The 20,395-nt window shown below is 40.1% G+C and overlaps 1 protein-coding gene across 1 annotated transcript in view; it reads left to right on the top strand.

Moving 5' to 3' along the window:
• The window catches only part of LOC108146728, a gene marked incomplete at its 5' end in the record, with an annotated part of 46,315 nt that overhangs the window by 17,674 nt on the left and 8,246 nt on the right, over positions 1-20,395 (top strand). Inside the window, one exon of the mRNA XM_017272826.2 lies at positions 7,482-7,503. Coding sequence (XP_017128315.1) covers positions 7,482-7,503 — 22 coding nt within the window. The remainder of the gene's footprint in view (positions 1-7,481; positions 7,504-20,395) is intronic.

The raw sequence follows: 20,395 nt of genomic DNA, 5'->3' as shown, positions 1-20,395 counted from the left end.
CTGGCCGCCTCATTGTGGCCACGCCCCTTCGCAATTCGCCCCCTTTCGTCCTTGTCCATAAACTTCCGGGGCAAACGTGCGCAAAAAGTTTCCGATTCTGAACGCCGACCGCAACAAGGACATTTATGTTTTGCTGCAGGCCAATGTTATTCTTCCTGTTCGTGTTTTTGTTTTCGTTTGGGGCTACAGGCAGACCCACAATTACACAAGAACATAATGCGCCGCTTTGTTTCAAGCATTCTATTTACTATTTACCTTCAGCGAAATAAGCCGATGTGGTCGGGAAAGACCTCTGGGACTGGGACGTCGAGGGTCCTGCGTTGCTGTTGCCTGTTCGCAAATATTTCGTTATTTAATTCCATGTTTTGGCCGTAAACATAGTGGAAAATGTTGCAGCACCATTCGGGATTTTCTTAGTCGATGCTAAGAATGTGATGACGATGTACTATCCCATATTCTGTGGGTTTAATTAAGTTTAAGAATGTTTGGGGATACATGAACATTGCTAGAATCTTTAAAGGCTAATTAACTTTAAAGAGGTTTTACTTGGCAGTAAATGTACTTTAGGTTGTATAGGAATAGCTTTTAAATTTATTTAAAAAAAAAAATTTGAAATGCAGTTTATATTTTTTAGACAAAGTAAACGACTTAAATGACTACAATTTGTGGTATGTCACATATATAAAAATATATTATAAATTTGTTTATTGACCAACTTAACGTTTTAAATTTTTAAGCTTTTAATACCTGCTTAAAAATTTTATTCCAACATATTATTTTACATAAAAAAAAAGCTATTGAATTTTAAGGCAATATAACAGTTCGCAATATATCCTCAAGGGAAGCTTCTAATTAAGACTATCGAATTGGGGTCCGCTGCCATTGCCATTTTTATTTATTGAGGTCTTATTTATGAACCTGGGCCATTCACTGCGACCTGGTCCGGGCCAATAGATTTGTGCGTGCCAGAAGCTGTTAATGAGCCAAGTGCTCAGCCAACACACTTGGCCCCAATCCTCTCAATGCCAGATATTCTTCGCCATCGATTCCCCTCGCCTGTCGGGTAGCGAGTATTGGGTATCCACAGCTAAGCCATTTGATTAGCCATCGACGAGTAGTTCCAATTTCAATAGTTGGATTTAAGGGTGAATCGGGGGAAATGCCCCCATCCTTATCCAATTTGCTGGGCGTCTGGAAAATATACATCCAGACCATAGAAAGTAACCACAAAATGCTTGCCAGTTTGTTCATTTGTGGTCCCAAACTCCGTTACCAATTTCAAGTTTCAAGTTCTGTTTATTTGTATTTGCAACTGGAGAAATTTATAGAACAAAATTAAGCGCAGCACGATCTGCACTCGCCCTCTTGTTTATATTTTTATTTGCTTGGGTTTATTTTCTCAACTTGCACTCGGAATCCTTTGCTCCAGTTGCAGTTTAATTTGTACATCGATAAATTTTTTAAGCTGTCAGGATGGCCACACACACGACTGCACAGTGTGTGTTTGAGTTGGCCAAATAACCATAAATCGCCGGCTTGCCGTGCGATTGTCGCTTTGAAATATCGTTTAACTTGGCCTGCTGCTCTCTGAGTACTGGCCTGGTCATAAACACGGCTCTGAATCGTAGGATTTATCCCGGGCCGCTAAATGTGCAGGCATTTCGCTAATTAGCCGGCCATTAAAAAATATGTAAGCAGAGCTCGGTTTCTGCTGCCGCTGCTGTTTCCATTCATAATTTGCGCAGTGGCCCGGACATTAATCAACTTGGCCGCCGGTCCAAAAAGTCTGTCAATAGCCGACCCATCCTTCAATCCAGCCCCCCCCCATTATAAATATATATATATATATATATCCTCTCTATTATGCGCTAAGCGAACAAAGAAAGTTTTGAATCAATTCAAGTTGTCCAAAGTTAAATCCGCGCACTGCATCGCCAGCTTTGCACTCAATTAAGTGACTTGTGCCGGGGTGTTGCAAGTGCGTGATGAAGGCAGCTTCGGCAGCTTCTTTAACCTTCAGAAGCTATGGCAGCAACAGCTAAGGAAAACAATTTTCTCGCTGAGCAAAAATGGACAAAAAAGGAGAATCGAGAAGCGAAAATATAAAGCAAGCAAATCCACTTCAATGGCAAACAAGAAAAGCAGCAACAACGGGCCCAACTTGAGTGCCAACAATTGAAGCAGCTGGCCCGTCAAAAGTTGCCACTTTCTTGGCACTGTCCTTGCTCTTTCTCCCAGGAGTCCCTGCTCCCTACTCCTTACTCCATTTCCTTTTTCCATCGCCCGCACACGTGAGCTGGCAAAGTTTTAGTGGCATTTTCCCCCGCTTTTCCCCAGACTTCTGCCTGATTGACTTGCATCGAGCTCGAGTTCGAGTTGACTTAGCACAGCTTCTTCTTCACGGCATTTTCTTTATTGGCCGGGTAGATCCTCGGCAGCTCTTTTGCTCTTGGCATTGGTTGCGTAAACTAATTTTCCATGTCGTCACTCGATTGTTTTAAAAGCCAACATTGCTTTGTTGACACACACACACAGACAGCCAGCCACTCAGCCACCCGCACATATATGGTGGCCATAGTAAAACATTTAAGCCTTTCAATTGGCCGTGCTGAGATGCAATTTGTCAATGCGAGTGCCGTCGACCGTTGGGCCATTGCATCCAACTATTAGTTGCCTAATGCAGTTTTTGTGTTACAAGTAAACTCCTGAATAGAAGATGCATTCCGTTTTTCTCCAAGTACTAACTTCATACAAAAGTAGTAACATTGACTAGGCAATTCGATTTGAGAAACAACCATCTACCTTTAAATTCTTTAAATTATTTATTTTATCTCAAAAATCTGCTATTAGTTTTTGGAGATTTATTAAACATTTTCATTAGCATTCAATCCCTTGACATAAAATCGAAAAAAATATTTTTGTCTTTGTCCAATAAACTGAAAATTACTTTTTTGCCTTAATTATTTGGAAATAAATTCCATTTAATTTATTTATTCAAATATGTCAAAAGCTTTTAAGAAAACGCCATATTTTATCTACAGAACTCAGAAATGCTAATATTCATTTTAGTTTTATAAACTGTTATGAACTATATTTTTTATGTTAAATTTAATTGAGTAAGTAGTGAGTTTTTAGTACTTTGTGTATGCTCTCGAAATTATTTTCTTTTTATGTGTTTATGTTTATATGTTTTTTTATTAGAATTCGCTTTTGTAAACCTCTTTTATTTGATACACAATCGCAAGATTAACCCAATTCAAGAAACAAGCTTTAATACAAATATTCTCAAATGGATTCCCTTTAACCAAAGATATTTGATCGACTTTCCTTTGCCCCAGACCACACATTGTTGTGTGTGACTTGAGGCGGAGGAATGTGGGTGCCACAGACATTTCCGCTATGTATTTCGACTTGAGGCATTTGCAAGATGATGGATAATGGCATTCAATTTGCGAAATTGCTCGGCTCGAGTTCGATTCCTTGTGCGTCCTTGTCGAGTGTCTGGCTTAAATAGTTACGTCAATTAATTTACAACGCATTGTCAGTCCGTTGTCGTGTGCATTATAAATGATTTGTATGCGCTGGCTGGCTGCCTTTGGCTTCCCCTTGCGTGTTCATTAGCCGTCAGAAGGCCGGGGGCATGCGTTTATGGGTCAACTGCTGTGCTGTGACCTCGTTTGTGGGTTAACCCTAAACCTTACCCGCCTTCATTTCGATTTTGAACTGGAGGAGGAAATCGCAACGACGATGGCGGGCGACGACTCTTCAAACTATTTGCAGTGCTTTGCTAATTTTCATTGCCCCACTTAAGTGAATGGCATGCCCACAAAAGCCCTTTAAATATTCATGGGCCAGAGTTGAAGTCGAGTTAAATGACACAAACCCACTTGCAGCGCTGGCAGGCAACGCTCTTATCAATTATCAATTAACCTAAATTTAAGCCCCTGCGATTTTGGCACGGCCAATGACAGTCGGCTCCGGACTCGTTCCCTCCCGGGCAGGATGTCATCTGAAGTCGTCGTATGTGCCAGCTGAAGCCGGAGCAAAATCAGACGCGCAACGAAGATGGAACGTTTTCCAAACGGAAGTCGACAGCCGCCTTCGCAGGTGACTGGCTGGATAACTTTCTGATTAGTGTGAGAGCACTCTCAGCTGTTGAAGTGCCTCTTGCCAAAATTCGCGGGAATTGGCAAAGGGATTGATACCTTTTAGACTGTGTTTTTGCTACCGAAATTTTTGTTGGTTTTTAAATCATTAAATGTAAATGTTATTAAATGTTTAATTAATTATAAAAAAATAAACGTAACAAAAGACATTTTTGGGACACCCGTGATTGGAAGAATTTTACCTCAAAGCTATTTATCAATTTATTTATTTATTATAAAAACATTTTTTTAAGAAGAAGCATACAAGCTAAATGAATTCAAAGGAGATTCTATTTCTTGTTTTTCCACAATTTGAGTTGAGGTCTCCTATTTTTCCATAATATTGCTTGGCGTTAGCTCTGAAATGGGAAACGAAAACAACCTTCTGCTCGGTGCAGAACTATTATTTTGACCGCATTTATATGCGGGCGGGGTGAAATTTCCGGATCTTTTGGCTCTGACGACCCTTGACAATAATCATTTTCATTACTGTAAAATGTCAACAGTGTCAGCAAGTCCCCTCGAGCATCCTTTGCTCCGCTCTTCTCTTCACTCCACTCCACTCCACTCAAGGCAGGACATGTAGTTGAAATTTGATGATGCAGCAGTGCTCGAGCAGCAGGAGCAGAAAAACAGCAGCTGGCGGTGCTGATGCTGTGACGAGCAAAAGGATCCATTCTCCATCCCAGCCAAATCTAAAACAAACAGCCGAACTGAGCTGCGTTTAGATGAGAGTCGAGTTGAGCCGAGTTGAACTGAGCTACACTTTCAAGGCGAAACATTGACAACAACCCACTAGGTGGGATGTCGCCCCGGGGCGGCATTTTGCAGCTACTTTTGCTCCCGCATCCTTTCTATGCCCGCTGCCATGTCCTTTGGCTATGGCCAAAAAAAAAAAAAAAGGAGGAAACAGAGTAGCGACGTCTAGAAGACGTGCATTTGCTCAAGTGGAAATGAATTGAACTCGGGCAGCAGCAAAGCATCAGCAGCAGCAGCAGAATGCAATCTCATTCTCTTGTCAACTTAACCTCGACTGCCAGGATGGCATCGAGTCGTCGATGACGCCTGGCTGTGCCATTTGTTGTTCCTGCCATTGTCGTCAGAGGAGCAGCCATTTGGAGACGGAAAAGCACAGTGGGTCTCAAATAAAAGCGATAGATATAGGAAATTACCTTTATTATAGTTAAGTGTTAATCTTTAGACGTATAATTCTGAAAATAGATTATCATAAAAGTTTTTTAACTGCTCTTTGTCTTTGAGGCATTCGGAAAAGCAAGGTCATAATCATATAAATTTGCGACTGAGAAAAACAAGAAGACAAACCAAATTAATAATTGCATTTCATTCATTGTATGACTATTGTAGGTTTTAGTTCTCAGTTATTTTCGTGACTTATATTAAGAATTATTTTAATATTACTTATGTTGCCTGATTATAGAATAATTTTTATAGAAACAAAGCTGCTAATTGAGCCCTAACTAGTCAGGAAAAAGTTCAACTTGGAATTAATTATAAGTTTGAAGTTTTAAGTTCTGTTGCTACTTTCAAACATGCTAAGTAAATACTGCTTGACCATTTTTGGCGAAATTTCTTCTCTGTGCAAAGAATTGAATTGTTCTGAAAAGATTCCTATAAGATTTCTCAGCTCAATGGAAATTTATCTGCTTTGATATATCTCTGTGCGAGTCCACTGTGTGGACTATTGTTTGTGCGTCTGTTCTGCCTTTACTGCTGCTCGATTTTTTCTTTAAACAATGGCCCGGGCATTTTTGATTGTCAAATGTTTGCAGAGATAACATTTACTATTGCGGATTTGCAGTGGAGCGTAGAAGATGCCATTCCGACGACAGCACTGGAAAATGGTGCGAGTGCTGTAAGCGTTGCTAAGCTGCCCCTCTTCCGCATATAATATATATATAAATTTATATATATATACGTTTATACGAGGGTGATAGCATCAATTTGTAATGATCTTATAAGTGCTTGTATTGTGCTCTTGTCTGCAGCCATTCTTCCTTCCTTTCTTCCTGTTTGCGGTTTATAAACAAATGTCTCGGAAAAGTTTCCGCCAGTCAATTAAACGGCAATTAGAGAGACTCCATTGTGTCAGCATCCAAGTTCGGGAGTTTGGGAGCTTGGGAAATTGGGAGCTCAGGAGTCGGGGTGTGTCAAATTCACACTGCTCCGCATTTCAATTAAAATCCAATTTCCCAACGGAAGTGCTTAATTATTGGATATTAGCCTTAGAGCTCTACTCAGTCAAGGACTCTTGACACCCGATTCTGCAAGCTGACAAACAATTTCCTGAAAGTTGATCGATAGCTGTTGGTGGCATTAATTGAATGCTCTTTGGATTTGGATATTGGGTAATTTTTGATATAGAGAGGTTCTTTCATCCAGTCTCTGGTTACACGTGCACGTGTCGGTAATACTGTTCTGAATTTTACGCTAATTGAAATGGCAATCGAATTACTTTGCGACTGAGTCTGCGGCATAAGGCATAAAGTCCAATGAAAATATAATCACATTTATGCAGTTTTTATGCCATAAATGTAAATATTTTCGTTGTAAACATGTGAATGGTGTATGGCGAATGGTGAATGGTGAATGGCGAGTGCTCATGCCGGGAATTACGAGTATGACTGGCCGTCAGCGACAGCCGCCGGTCATGGCTGAATAGCCATAACGTCATATACAGAGAGAGATACAGATACAGACCCTGATATGGATACAGATACAGCACAGATGCGGATACAACTGGACCGACTGTCTGCGTCAGTCTGCTGTGGTCCTTTCGCAATGTCCTTTGGATGGTCGGCCCGCCTGCATGCGATTCCATTTCGAGTTCATTGAATTTGCGCAGATTTCTTCTTTTCATATATTTTGGACCGTTTTCATGCCCCCATGGATAGTGCATTAATGAGAGCAATAAGAGCGAATTGTAGCGTGAAATTTATGAAATCAAAATCCCACTTACATAAACGACAGCAGGATGTGCATAAATGTATTTTTGATATAATTGCATTTTCTGCTCCAGTACCTTGCTCTCCGATGATTGCGTAATTTAATAGTTTTACCGTGGCTGAATAATTGGTTTTAGGTAATATTATTGACATGTTGACTTCAGCTGTTGCATTATTAATGCAAACTGAAGAGGCAGCGTTTCCGTTTTTCGGCGGAAACCCGCTTGAAATTCCCATCACATGTACTAACTACTCCTCTATGATAAATGATATGGGCCAGCAGATGTGTGCTTGTGCTTGTGCTTTGTGCGTTGATGTCACGTCCTGATCATTAATTATATGAACTTGTTTTTGCTCTTGTCTCTATTTGCAGTTCAGCGAGCAGGCGGATAAAGGTATACAAACAAAAAACCCTTCGAATTTACGACCCGGGCGTGTCGAATTTGACAAGAGTAGCGTATCGGCGGCCCAGACAACCATAATCTCTCCCAGGTTACGGCCATGATTAGTCCAGAAGGAGACGGGACCACCTGACCAGCTGAACATCTGACCAGTTGACCTGCTACCCTGCCGACCGCACGTAAGCCAGTGGCAAAGTAAAACTTTTAACGAAAACTGACAACCGCAATGACCAAAGTGTCATAAATCCATAAATCCATAACCGAGCGTCAACAACATCAACAAACAGTTTGTTGTACGACCTACGACATGTGACGGCGCTCAGGACTGCACACAGAGAAAAGTCCGCAGCAATATCAGCTTGATTTATCTTATCAATTTGGTTATACAATTTGACTCTGACCACAAAATAATTGCAATCTTATCAGTTTGATCGATATCAAGTGTTAATATAAATAACAAATATTTCGTGGTTCTGCAAAAATCTCTAGAGATTAAATTAGTGAGCGAGTAAAAAATGTACTGAAGAGCAAATGCAAGAGAATAATATTGAATGTTTAATAAGAGAAAACTTAATAACAATACTTGGGTATTATTTGCAAAATAATAAAATATGAAGAGGTTTTAAATATCTAGTAAGGGATTCTTAAAGTAAGACTCGATATTTTTGAAACACAAAATCTTAATAGCTTTTTTTTCAAAGAAATTTGTTGGACTCTTTTAGAGAAAAGAACTAAGACCATTCAGAAACTTCTGTATTTTTGACTGTTTTTTCACTGTGCAGAGTGCAGGCCCTCGGGGGAGTGTCAGCTTGGCGGCCAATGAACTAAATAACCCTCAATCCCCAATCGGGGAGCGGATGAGGGAGGTCGCTAGACAGGCGGTACACGGCAGAGGAGCGGGCCAAAAAGCTCTCATGTCAACCGCAGTCGGCGGACTGGCAGACAAACATATTGGCGGCGATGGATTCGATGCTTCCCTGCCACTCGAATCTCGTCTCGCGTCTGCCAGATAAAATGAAGTATATCACTAGCTAGTAGTCGTTGTGTTTGTGCTGGGTCATGTGTGTGGAAAAACAAAACACTTTTCAGCAGGACAACGACAACGACAACAAGAACTTACATGGGGGCGGAACAATATTGTTTGTGTCGAAGTTTATCGATAAGTTGTCGTCGTCGTAGCTCCCTGAAATCGCAAAAGCAGAAAAAAAAAAAACTCGCACTGTGGCGCATAAATTAAATTTCTCGTCGCCGTCGACGCGTGCCCATAAAAAATCATAAAAATATATTAAATTTATACGTAGTGCTTACACATAAGATCGCTATGAATTCATAAATTCTCGCCGAGCAGTCGCCGCTGCCGTCCTCATCCGCATTCCCTGCCACAAGCAAAACCGTGGCCACAACCGCAGCATAACAACGGCATTGACAGTTAAATGAATGACTATGGGGGCAATGCCGTAGTCGAAGCCGGTGGCGATGCCGATACCGATGCCGATGCTCTAGCCGGAACTGAGGAGAGTCCTCCTTGAGCTCTTCAGTTCCTGCTGCGGTGTATGTGCACTTAAAAAAAATTACATCAATTATAATTGTATTTATTTTTTGAACTACACAAATTAGTAAATTTCTGGTTAAAGTTTTAATAGATTTTGGAATCTATTTTCGCAGATCTAAATTTAAAATAAATAAACTAGAATTCTACTTAGGTACTTTTATCTTTCAAAAGTTAAATTCTACCCTAATTGTTAACTAATAAGCGAAACTGTTGATAATTAATTTTGAGACTTTAAATATCATATAACAAATTTATTTGAGACTTATTATATATCGTATATATATATATATATCATATAACAAATTCCTCAATCTAACAATTTTTAAATTTTAAGCTCTTACCACAGCTTCCACAGATTATAATGTTTTAATAAATCATCTTATTACCATTAATTTGTTGATGCTTATAAGCTTGTCTTTTGTTTATCCAAAAAAGTGTTAATTGCTTTTAAAATGGTGGATAATGGCTTAGAATTTGCGGCTTCAGTTAGTTTTAAACACAAGAAAAAAGTCGAGTATTTTTTTCAGAGTGCGGACGTGGATGTTGGTCCGCCTGTGGCTCGTGCTTCTCCATCTTGTTTTGCTACGTTTTGTTTGCTTGGGTATAATTTATGCAAATCTGTTAAAGTTTTGCCGTCATCGGGAAAGTTGCCGCTGTCAGTGGCGCTGCATAGTTTTATGCTCCTTCGCAATTGCTGGGGGACCGAAGTGTATATTCAATTTGCGTTTGTCTCGTACGAGACTCTGGGAATTGAATTGAACACATCAAATCTGGTATTCTGATTTCGGTTTCTTGTTGTTTTGCCATGTGGTTCAGAGCTAAGGAATGGAAAACTAACCAGAGTTGGTTCAACATAAAATGTTCAAGTTTATCATTTGCATTTGATGCGCTATTATTCGCATATATGAAATGGTTTTTGGTTTCAAGTTGTGGGATTTGAGCTGTAGCTAGTTATGTAACTTTTATCAAATATATAATTGTTATATAAGTCTTTTTGTTTTGGAACTTAAGATATTTAAAATTATAGTTATAATTTTATGATATGGCAATGAATTAAATTAAATCCAGAATTAACCAAAATTTAGTGGGTAACAATCTAGTCTAATTTTGAGCCTCCTCTTCGGAACTTTTTGTTGCCGTCATTAATGTAATAAATAAAATGGGATTCCCGGGCCCGCGAACCCATGCATATATAAGTGCGTACAATAGTTTTACCGTTATATCCTTGTTTTTGTTGTTTTTGACGTTGACATCGGAGCAGTTTCGTCGACTTCGAAGAGGGTCCATGGAGATCCAAGGTCCTGTTTTTAATGTTTTTATGCTGCTGGCAGTTGCTTGAGCTTTGCCGCAGTTTCGCTGAATAGCTTCATATTTATGCAAAGTTATGCGGCCTAACAGATAAGTCGGCAAAGTTTTTGCCCCAGCAAAGAAGGGCCTAGATAAGGTGCGGTCAGGATATTGGAGCGGAAAGCAATCGAAGAGTAGTCCGAGAGAAACTTGGTTGCTTGATTTGCATGAGGGACAGATTGTGGTGTGGTGTCCATGATCCATGGGTATTTCCAACTATATATCCTACTGGATGGATGGGCCTTGCCTAGTTATTTATGTGCGGCCCAGGGTCCGTCCTTCACTGCACTTTTAATTTCACATGACAAACTGTTCCTTCCTCTGCCATTCTTCTGACAAAATGTGGGACAAACTTTGGCTCTACTCGCTCTCTGGTCTCTGGCAAACTTGTTCCAGTTTGCGTATACGCAACAAAGGAGCTGCCGCAGGCCCGCAGAACTCCCTGAATACTAAGTAAAAGCGCTCTTCCCTCCCGCCCGAACCAGACCATCTGCCACTCTAGCTAATTCCAAATTATATTAAAAACTTTCGGCTGTGTGTTTCCTTTGCCTTGCTTTTTCATTATCTGACGACCAACAAAGAAGAGCCTTGGTGAAAAGGATGAATATGAAAAATTGCTAACAAACTACGAGAGTCCCAGGAATAAACTCTCTTCTGTAAATGCGACCCCGTTAAAGTCCAACGCTGTTTGCATTGTCCGCTTGTTGCTCCCAGAAAAGTGGGGGATGAGCCGAATTACCCTTTTGCTGGCCCCCATTTTGGGGTCAAAGGCGTTTTGTAATTCGACACTTGGCCAACAGTAATCTTCGGCATTAGTTGCACTGTACTTCATTTGCCCACTGGCAACTCAGTTGCTCGGAGAAACTGCCACGTGATGCTCGGTCGCTCGTTTTACACTGACCACAGTCGCCAAACAAGGTTAAGGGATGGGTACATAGAGAAAATTATTGCGCGAATTGGTTAAAATATATAATTAAAAGACAATAACTTCATATGTCTTATAACACTTCTAAAATAAATACTCTTATTCTGTGATTTATTAATATTAAAATTGTAAAAGTTTTTAATTTAAGTATAAATATGCGGTTTTTAGGAACTATTTGGAATTTTTCAACATCTGTCAACATATTAAAGACTTTAGTCTGAAGGATCAACCAGTTTTTAATAAGCAAACTTAGGATTTGTGAAAAACCTTTTAAACCATTATTTTAGACTCTCTTTGTTATTCTGGGACTTCCCTACAATTGGAATACTTTTAAATATAATGGTATAAATCATATCAATAAGTTTACTAACATTTAAAGAGCCAAATTTTTATAAAGGACCTTGTTTGGTCCTGTTTTTATTTGTGCATGTAAACAACGACAAGCAAAACCCAGGACAACGTGCCTTCCTCACATTGATTTTCCACCCATTTTCCTCGCCGCTCTTGTGATTTTCCTACCTGTCCCCTTCGCTCCGCTTTTGCTCTGGCTGGCAGCACTTGACTGACCTCTTAAATTCGTTTAATGTTTAGTTAGGTCGAGCTTAGGCCCGTGCTCCGGCTGACAGGTCACGCTGACCTGGCGGCTCCGGCTCCCAAATTAATGGCCGGGCTGAAGTGCTCTAAATTTTCCATTTTTTTTTTTTACCGGGCGCACATTTCCTTTAATGAGTTTTGGCCCTGCAGTTTTGTATTAAGTGTTCTCGAAATGTAATTATGCGATTTCTGGGGCCCCCTGCTCTTCTGTATGGCAGTCATCTTCATAGACATTTATTTAATAAACTCGCATCCGTGCAATGCCCCGCTCGGTGGTGCCATGAAAAATGCAATTAAATACTTTCGGCTATTAAAATAAAAACTTTCCGCCGTCCCAAAAGTAGGTACACGGATGCCAAAAGGGTTGACTCGTCGGTGGTGTGGCTGTGGGATGGAAATGCATTCCGCGCTGTTGCTGCAGTGGTCGCCCTGGTGTGACCTAATAAAAAAATTATGCCAAACGAAAGTGAACGCCCAATGGCAGCGAGTGCAAGGGAATGGAAGCGGGTTGACCCTGTGCAAATTTCACAGCCGCCAGTGGGGCAGAAGTCTGCGGGAAAACGAAATGTACGTACTGTGGAATGGTGGCAGCCATTGGCCGATATGCACACTCAGCACTTATGAGATATTAAGTTGAAAACTTTGCCCGATCTCATCCCATAACTTGGCCACTGTGTCTTTGCCGTTGCCGCTGCCGCTGCCGATGCCTTTGCAGCGCTGCCTTTGCCACTGTCTCTGCCTCAGCCTTTTATGCCGGCTGACTCAAGTTAAATTGAGCAAAATAATGCGGTCAATTTATAACGAGAAGGCTACCGCACCACCAGGCAATTGTGGGTGTTGCAGAAAGCAAGAGAGATGCACGCGGCGAAAACTTCTGCATTAAATGGCCGATGCCTATTTCATAGGTATCCTTAATATTCTAGTTCTATCTAAATTTTTTCATAGTTTAAAAGTGTTGATAATAATAAAACCCTAGATTTTAATGTGGTTATCCCAGATAGAAATTTAAACTCTATTTAATAATTTAATGTATACTAAATTTATATTAAATTCATCAGATTTAAAAATAATAAACTTAGTGTACTAGAATAATAACAAATAACAAACTAAGTGTTTAAAGTATTTAAAATTGTCCAAGAATTTAAAATTATAATTAAATTCAATATACATTTTAAAGACAAATTTTGTGTTACCTGAAAAGTATGCTATGAAACTCGGCATGTTTTATTTTGCTTCGAACAAGTCTACTAAATCAAAAAATACTGTGAAAGTAGATGTTTAATCAATACAAAATATAATTGCTTGAGCCCTTTTCTTGTCTTCATGATAAACTAAATAAAAACATAAATACTATTTAACTTTTCATATGGCTTACCATGAAGAAGTCGAGAACCAATTACTTTTTTTTTTTTTTGCATATGAACTCTTAAGATCTGGTTTATTTAAATACTTACCCTTTGATTGTTAGAGGTTTTTGTTTGTTTATTTTTTTCTCTCTGTGCCTACGATGTGCATGCCGCCATTATTGCATGCTCAGGAGCAGTGTCAGGGAGCTTAAACAAAAGGAAGTGCCCTGGCTGCTACTTTGTCAGTTTAACTTGTTGTTGGTCTAGCAGGAGACGTCGGAGGAAGTGGGATGGGCGGTATGGGCAGTATGGGCGAGGACATCAGTGTTCCAACTGACTGCGGATGTACGGACGTCGTCCGCCTGCTGGTGTCATTTGGCTGTCTCTTTGGTGGCACGCAAGTTTGCAAAATTATGGCATCGAGCTGCCTGCATGCCTGCCTGGCAGCCCAGCTTAACATCCACCGACCGCCCTCCAATTTATAAGGTTAAAGCGAAATTATGGCCAAACGGGCTGGTATGGAACGTGACTGCAGGCGACCTGCTATTGAAAGTGCAAGTGACTTTCTACTGCTATTGGCAAATGACCCAATTTATGGACCGCATTCCGGTCAACGAGGAGAATCGTTTCGGCACACACACAGACTCCGGTCGTAAGGACATGGATTAATTTCGGGTTTCACTCTTTAATGAGTTGCCGAACGATAAAAGGAGTGCAGAAAATTCCGTAACTAGCAAATTGATGGCAAATTAGAGGAAATTCGATTGGCAATTACACTGGCGTTGTGTGGGTGTGTGTGTGTGTGTGGGACGACGGGGTCGAAGTTTGCGAAGTGGGTCATGGAGCGAAATCGAACTCGTTTTGCTTACGAAAACCATCAGTTGACTTGCCTCCTCTGAAGCTTCAATGAACCCAATTTGGCTCATCCGAATGCATAAGCTGGGATTTACCCGCGGGCACTCGAAAAACAGGCTTTGTCCGACGAAACCACAGAGCAAAGCACTTGGATTTAACAAACTTTCCAACACGTTGTGCAGCTCAAATTAATTACGCATGAAATTGCAATTAATTGGTTTAAGAAGTTGGCAAGTTTATCTTAAAGTTTTCCCCCACGGCAAAGAGCTTAAGTTTAAGTCCTCAGATAAACAAAAAGCGCCAAAGTCCTGCAAGGTGTGTGTGGATAAAAGGGGTAAAAGCGGTAAAAGCAGAAGCACAGCAGATAGCCAGGAACTGAAAACTGGCTGAAAGAGCAGAGAATCTTGTGAAAGTAAAAACATCAACAAAAAGTGAAAACAAAAACGGAAAGAGAGGGAATGAGTCTGTGCGAAAGAGATAGCCGAAACAATGGTGCAGGCAGCGCGGCAATAAAAATGGCGCACAAGTTCAGAACTCGAAGCACGTGAGTCGTCCGAGGACCTGAAATGTTTATTTGGGTCTGCCTCTGTGCCGTATGTATGTATGTATGTATGAATATATTTTTATGTGTAGGCCATATTCTGCAGCAGCATGGAAAAACAAAAACAACTACACAAATAACAATAACAACAACAACAGGAGACTGAGGCAACAGCAGCTCGACAACGACACTGTCACAGTAACCTAGATAGCTCCACAAAATTTCACCCAAAATGTGCCACTTTCGCTTTGACCCAGAGCCGTGGCAACGAAGGGCGGCCATCCATGCAGGCAGTCAGCCTTTCAGCCTTACAGCCTCAGCCTCTCTGCCTTTCAGCTGCTGATGCAGCTGGCAGCTACGGCTACAGCACCTCCCTGCGTTTGAGGGTCAATGTGGAGCACACCGAGACAAAAAATTAACCATATTGGTCTATTAAATATGTAATCATTCTCTTAGGTCTGACATATAGTATGCTAATTATTTAAATTATCAGGAACTCTACGCTAATCTCGAGCAAATTGTTTTAGTTAATTTCTTAACCAATTTGAATTTTTTTTGCACCCAAATCACTTAATAAAATTTTGTACACTTCACTCCTACACACAATTACCAAATATTTGAAGAGGCTTAAGAATTTTTCGGTTTTGTTTTCTCTGTAAATATATTGCATTTAATGTCGTCATGAAATCAATAAGTTATATAATATTTTAACTACTCAGCAATGTTCTTAAAATCTCTTGCAACTTAAAAATGCATAAAAGTGTTTCAAACGTTTTAAAAATGTTTTAAATTATTGTTTGTAAGTTTGACATTTATTTTTTTTGCTTAGCAATAAAGTGTTGTAAGTGATTTAAAAAATTCACAGAAATGGGTCTAATATAATAAAAAAGGTCTTTTAAATAAGCAAGTTTACAGTAAATTATCTTGTCTAAATGATAATGCATAACTTAAATTTTGTTTTCAGTAAATTCGTAGAAAAGTAGGAGTTTGTGGGTGGTGGTAGTTTGACAGGACCAATGGGTCACCGTAAGCCATATAAGAAATCATGCCTGAAATATTGCACTCGTATGTTGCGGTTAAAGTGCAGCAGCCTAGCTGAAAGGCCATGCAACCAAATTGCATCCATGCGTCACACACACACTGGTGACAATCCCCCTGGGGGACACTGTGTGTGTGTGCGAGTGCGATAGTGTGGGTAAATGTGTAAAACATGCAACGCTGTCTTGTCTGGAACTTGCTGTCTTTGCTGCCTTCTGCCCCTGACAAATGGTTTGATTTTAAGCTTAAGTCAACACACATGAACCCCAGTCCAGCAGTGATGCCACTGAAAAAATCTGCTAAAATTGACTATATCACCGAAATGCTAGACTTGGCAATTATTCAATATGTATAAAAATTCATTAACTTTAATTAACTTAACTTTATTTAGCCCGGCCTTACTATTATTTGAGAGTCAAAAACGTGTTCTTTTAAATTTCACTTATCTTACCATCTAAAATATTTGTATTTAAATTTTAAATAAAATAATTATTAATACAGATTCGGTTGACAAGACTTTAAAACGTATTTTGATTTGTAATTAACCGTTTGTTTTTATTAGCCAATCAATTGCTAATATTTGAAAACAACAAAGTCGTCCCGTAAAAGGTCAAATTGGCATTACTGTGACCCAACTTAACCCTTTCCCACACGAATGGTCACGCAGCGTTTTAAACATGCCACCTTGGGGAAATTTTCAAAATGACAGCAATTTATTTAGACGTAGAGTGTGTGTGAGAGGACGCGAGTGTGCCTGTGGTCAGAAAGGATTGCAGCGGTCGGCCCAATGGCAAATATTTAACTTTGACCGAATTCGCAATGTTGACATTCGGCGCTAACAAATTTCTGTGTCAAAGGCGTGTGTTTACGCATAAATAGCTTGGTATAGCTCTTTGAACTCTTTCCTAAGCGATGTGGCTTCAATTTTGGGTTCGGTTTGTTTTGGCTCGCTTGCTTTTCCGCGGTAATGCTGGCGCTAAAGGGATCCCCGAATTAATTATGCAAAATGTGACCTAATCCAACAACGGCAACGAAATTCCCCTCATATTCATGGCTCTCGCTGACTTAACCTTTTCTGATGGCCTTATAAACGTGCTAAAAATAAACAATTTTAGCCACCATTGGGTTCGGTTCCATCGCATGTTTTTCAAGCATTTCGCCTTAGCCCCGTGGCACTTGACGTGTAAATATTTTATACCATTTTGGCGACCCCAAAGGGCTTGCTCCGGCTCTTGATTTGGGTTTGGCAATTAGCGAGGGCTTTTCGGCCTTTCGTCCGTCCTTTTTACGGCCATCCCATTTTGTTGAAATGTATTAATCTAATGACTTGATGGCTTTCGATGGAAGAGCTGTAAAACCATTTAATTGGCTTAAGCCAGCTTGCCTTTTGTGAAACAAAACCTTAATGTATTTTATACCTTGCCCATTGGTGATTTTTAAGCTTTTATTTTTGTTTACTCCTAATGAGTTTATCTTCATTTGAGTTTTATTTCTAGTACATTTTTTATAAATTCCTTAACATTAATTGAACAGAATTGTATTTTATAATAAAATGACATTGCAAAGCAACAAGTTTGGAACTTAAGTTAACGCGCTAGTCACATAACGATGCAATTATTTGTTTTTTAGATCAATATTTCTTTTATATGTAAATAAAACAAAGAAGTGGAGTAGGGTTAATTTTATTTTTGGTGAAAAGATATGTGACACACTTCCATTAGGCATAAGTTTCATGTAATTGCGAGTAAGTTCAAATCTCCTTGACACTGAACCAACACAAGTTCGCAAAGGCCAAAGATCAACTTTTCATGTGTCGCTCCATTCACTTTCAATCCACTGTCAATCGTCAACCGGCCAGTGGCCAAGATGTCATGTGTAACACCACAAAATTGCCAAAAAGGTCCAGCTTGGGTCACGTCCATCCGCCCTCCATCCATACTCAGCAGCTCTCAGTGCCTAAAACCACACACTGCGTATGAGTGTTTTTCCTTTAGTGGCCAAAAGCCCAAAGAGCTAGGGGAATCGCAGTTCTCTTTGCACTTCGCCCACATCACTTTTGGTCGCTCTCACACCCCCACAACTGTCCCCACACAAATGAGTCAACAGTTTGTGGCCACCGTGGGAGACTGTTGGGAGGACGGTCTCCGACACTATCGGTGGTTCCATAGATTTTTCACACAGTAGTAGCCCGCGATGTTACCCGATTGGCTCGAGTCGACTTGACGCCTGAAAGTATGCAACGCGACGCGTTTGGCCCCAGTCCAAAGCATAAAAAAGGGGGTAAGTGGGTGGTTTTCCCAGAGTTTTCACCCCATCCGCCAATGCAGTCGTGCTGAATTTATTGTGTTTGTTGCGCGAAATTAAATAAAAATTGAATTATGTTTATATCCGCCAGTTGCTGTTATTGTTGGCACTATAATAACGCGCTTTGTTTGCCTTCCTCGAGTGTGTTCGTCTGTCTGTCTCTCCGTCTATAGCAATGTCTCCATGATCTCTGTCGCTATGATTCCGCCGCACTCCCCTCGCCGTCTGTTTTTCATTTTGCATAATAAATTGCATTTTCCATGCCAGTGAGTCGCCTCTCCAAGCGGCGCTCTCTGTTTGTTTGGCTGAGTGTCGTCACCGCCCAGCTTCTGCTTTTGTCCCATCCCGCCCCTGCAAACTCCTCCTGCTCTTTGGGTCCCCCTCCCTGATTTTCCACCTCCTCCATGCAGCGGAATGCATTGGAGTCGTATTTGCCGTGTGCTCCCTGCCTCCGCTATTTTACTCTGCCCTGCTCTTTTTTACTTCGTCTGTAAACGCGGTTTTGCATTAATCTCATTTCATTGCCCTGGCTTGTTCTACAAGCGACTTCAAAAAAACCTGCAGAGAGAAAAATCGTAAATCACACTAGATTAATTTAAGACCGTAAAGCTTCATCAAATCTAAATTGCTGTCTAAAGTCTAGTCATAAAATTGTTAATGTTATATTTAGGGTAAGCTAGGTAATACTTATGTAATAGCGAATATTATTCATTAGAAAATACTGTCATTACTTGAAGGTTAATGTAATTTTCGGTCTTAAATTAAGACCACCTTTTAATCCTTCAAAAACATTGAGCTTTAAAAATTCAATTAAGGATACGATTTTATATTTCATTTAATTTTTTTAACGCTTAAAAATGTATTACTTTCGCTTAGTTATTGAAGGATTAAATTGTATTATCTAAATTATAAAGGTTGCTTGCAATGTCGGGTAAATCAAAATAGTAGCCTTAAAATTGGTACCAGATATATAAACAAAATGTAATAACTTGCTTATTTGGATACTACTTTTTTAGCGTGCCTTTCCAGTCGTTTTTTCCCATCTACACTCTTCTATTTTTTTTTTGCGGATTCTTGTAAATCAGCGAGCTCCAACCAGCATAACCCAACTGATGCATCCGGGGCACAGCTGCTTCCGCTTGTACGCGCTAAATCAATTTGCTGTTTAAGCTCTGCCAGCTGTCGGCGCTTGGAGCACCTTTTTGGCTTTCGCATCAGCGTCAGTCAAAGGGAAAATGGGCGCTAAGGCGCTCCAAAAGGCGTTTTTCTCCGCATCTCTTGTGTTTCTCGGTTTTCCCGGGTTTTTACGTGCATGCTGCCGCTAAGTGATTTTCATGAGTTTAACGAAGTGGTTTCTCCCGAACCCGCCCCGCTGCTTCACTTCTTTAAACCAGCCCGCACAAAGGAAATGAAGCCCACAATAACAACAATAACAAACAACAAGGAGACGAGGGCGACGATTACTTTTTTTTTCATTTCCCCGGCTTGCGCCTTTGACTCGTCGAGCAAAAATAAAACCCAGCGTCATGAAAATTCGTTTTTCCCTTCATTTCCAAACGTACACCCTTTTTTGTGCTGGGTAAGCTCAACATGTTTGCAAAATGTAATTACGCATATACTTATGTTGATAAATTCATGGAAACAAATAAATAATGCAAATATACAATACCCATTGGTAGTTTCATGAGCCGTTCTCAGCTAAATATGACATGTTAAGTATACGACATATGTTTTAAAAAAGTAAATTTTATATATGCCCCTTATGCATAATTTTTCTCACTTAAACCTTTTGAAATGTATTTACAGTATTTTGGAAATACTAGACATTTCAAATACTATGTAAACGTCATGTGGTCAAGGAAATGAAAAATTTGATCTTAGCAGATACTTTAACTAAGTAGTTGTAAAAACAATGTATTTATTACGAGTCTATCGAAGGGATTGTTAACATTGATCCTAATATTTTTCAATTTAATATTATTTATACCAGAGAGAGTGTAGCACAGTCGAAAGCCCCAAAAATGTAGCAAAACAATAGATTTTTGAGTGTAGCCACTTTGTTCTACAATTTTATTGCGCAAATTTCGAGCAAAAAACGCGGCAACAACAATAAAAGCCGCGCTAGCAACAGTGGCATCATAACAAATGGAGCTCCCTTCAAAGAGTTGCCCTTTTTGTCTGCTCACGTCACACAACGCCATGCCACGCCCCCTTCCGCCTCCTAAGTGTGTTTTTGTGTATGCGAGTGTGTGTGTGTGTGTGGTGTGCGAGTTGTTTGATGCGCACATTTGAGCAATTTTAGCGGGCTACTGCTGTTTGTTTATGTTGCTGCAAAAGTGTCTGTGTTTTTGGGAGCGAACGCGTGTGAGTGAGTGTGGCGCGTG

This window comes from Drosophila elegans, unplaced genomic scaffold (genome assembly GCF_018152505.1).
Source record: "Drosophila elegans isolate 14027-0461.03 unplaced genomic scaffold, ASM1815250v1 contig_208, whole genome shotgun sequence".
Classification (NCBI taxonomy): domain Eukaryota; kingdom Metazoa; phylum Arthropoda; class Insecta; order Diptera; family Drosophilidae; genus Drosophila; species Drosophila elegans.
The sequence above is the reverse complement of the archived record's forward strand: the minus strand, read 5'-3'. Positions and strand labels throughout refer to the sequence as shown.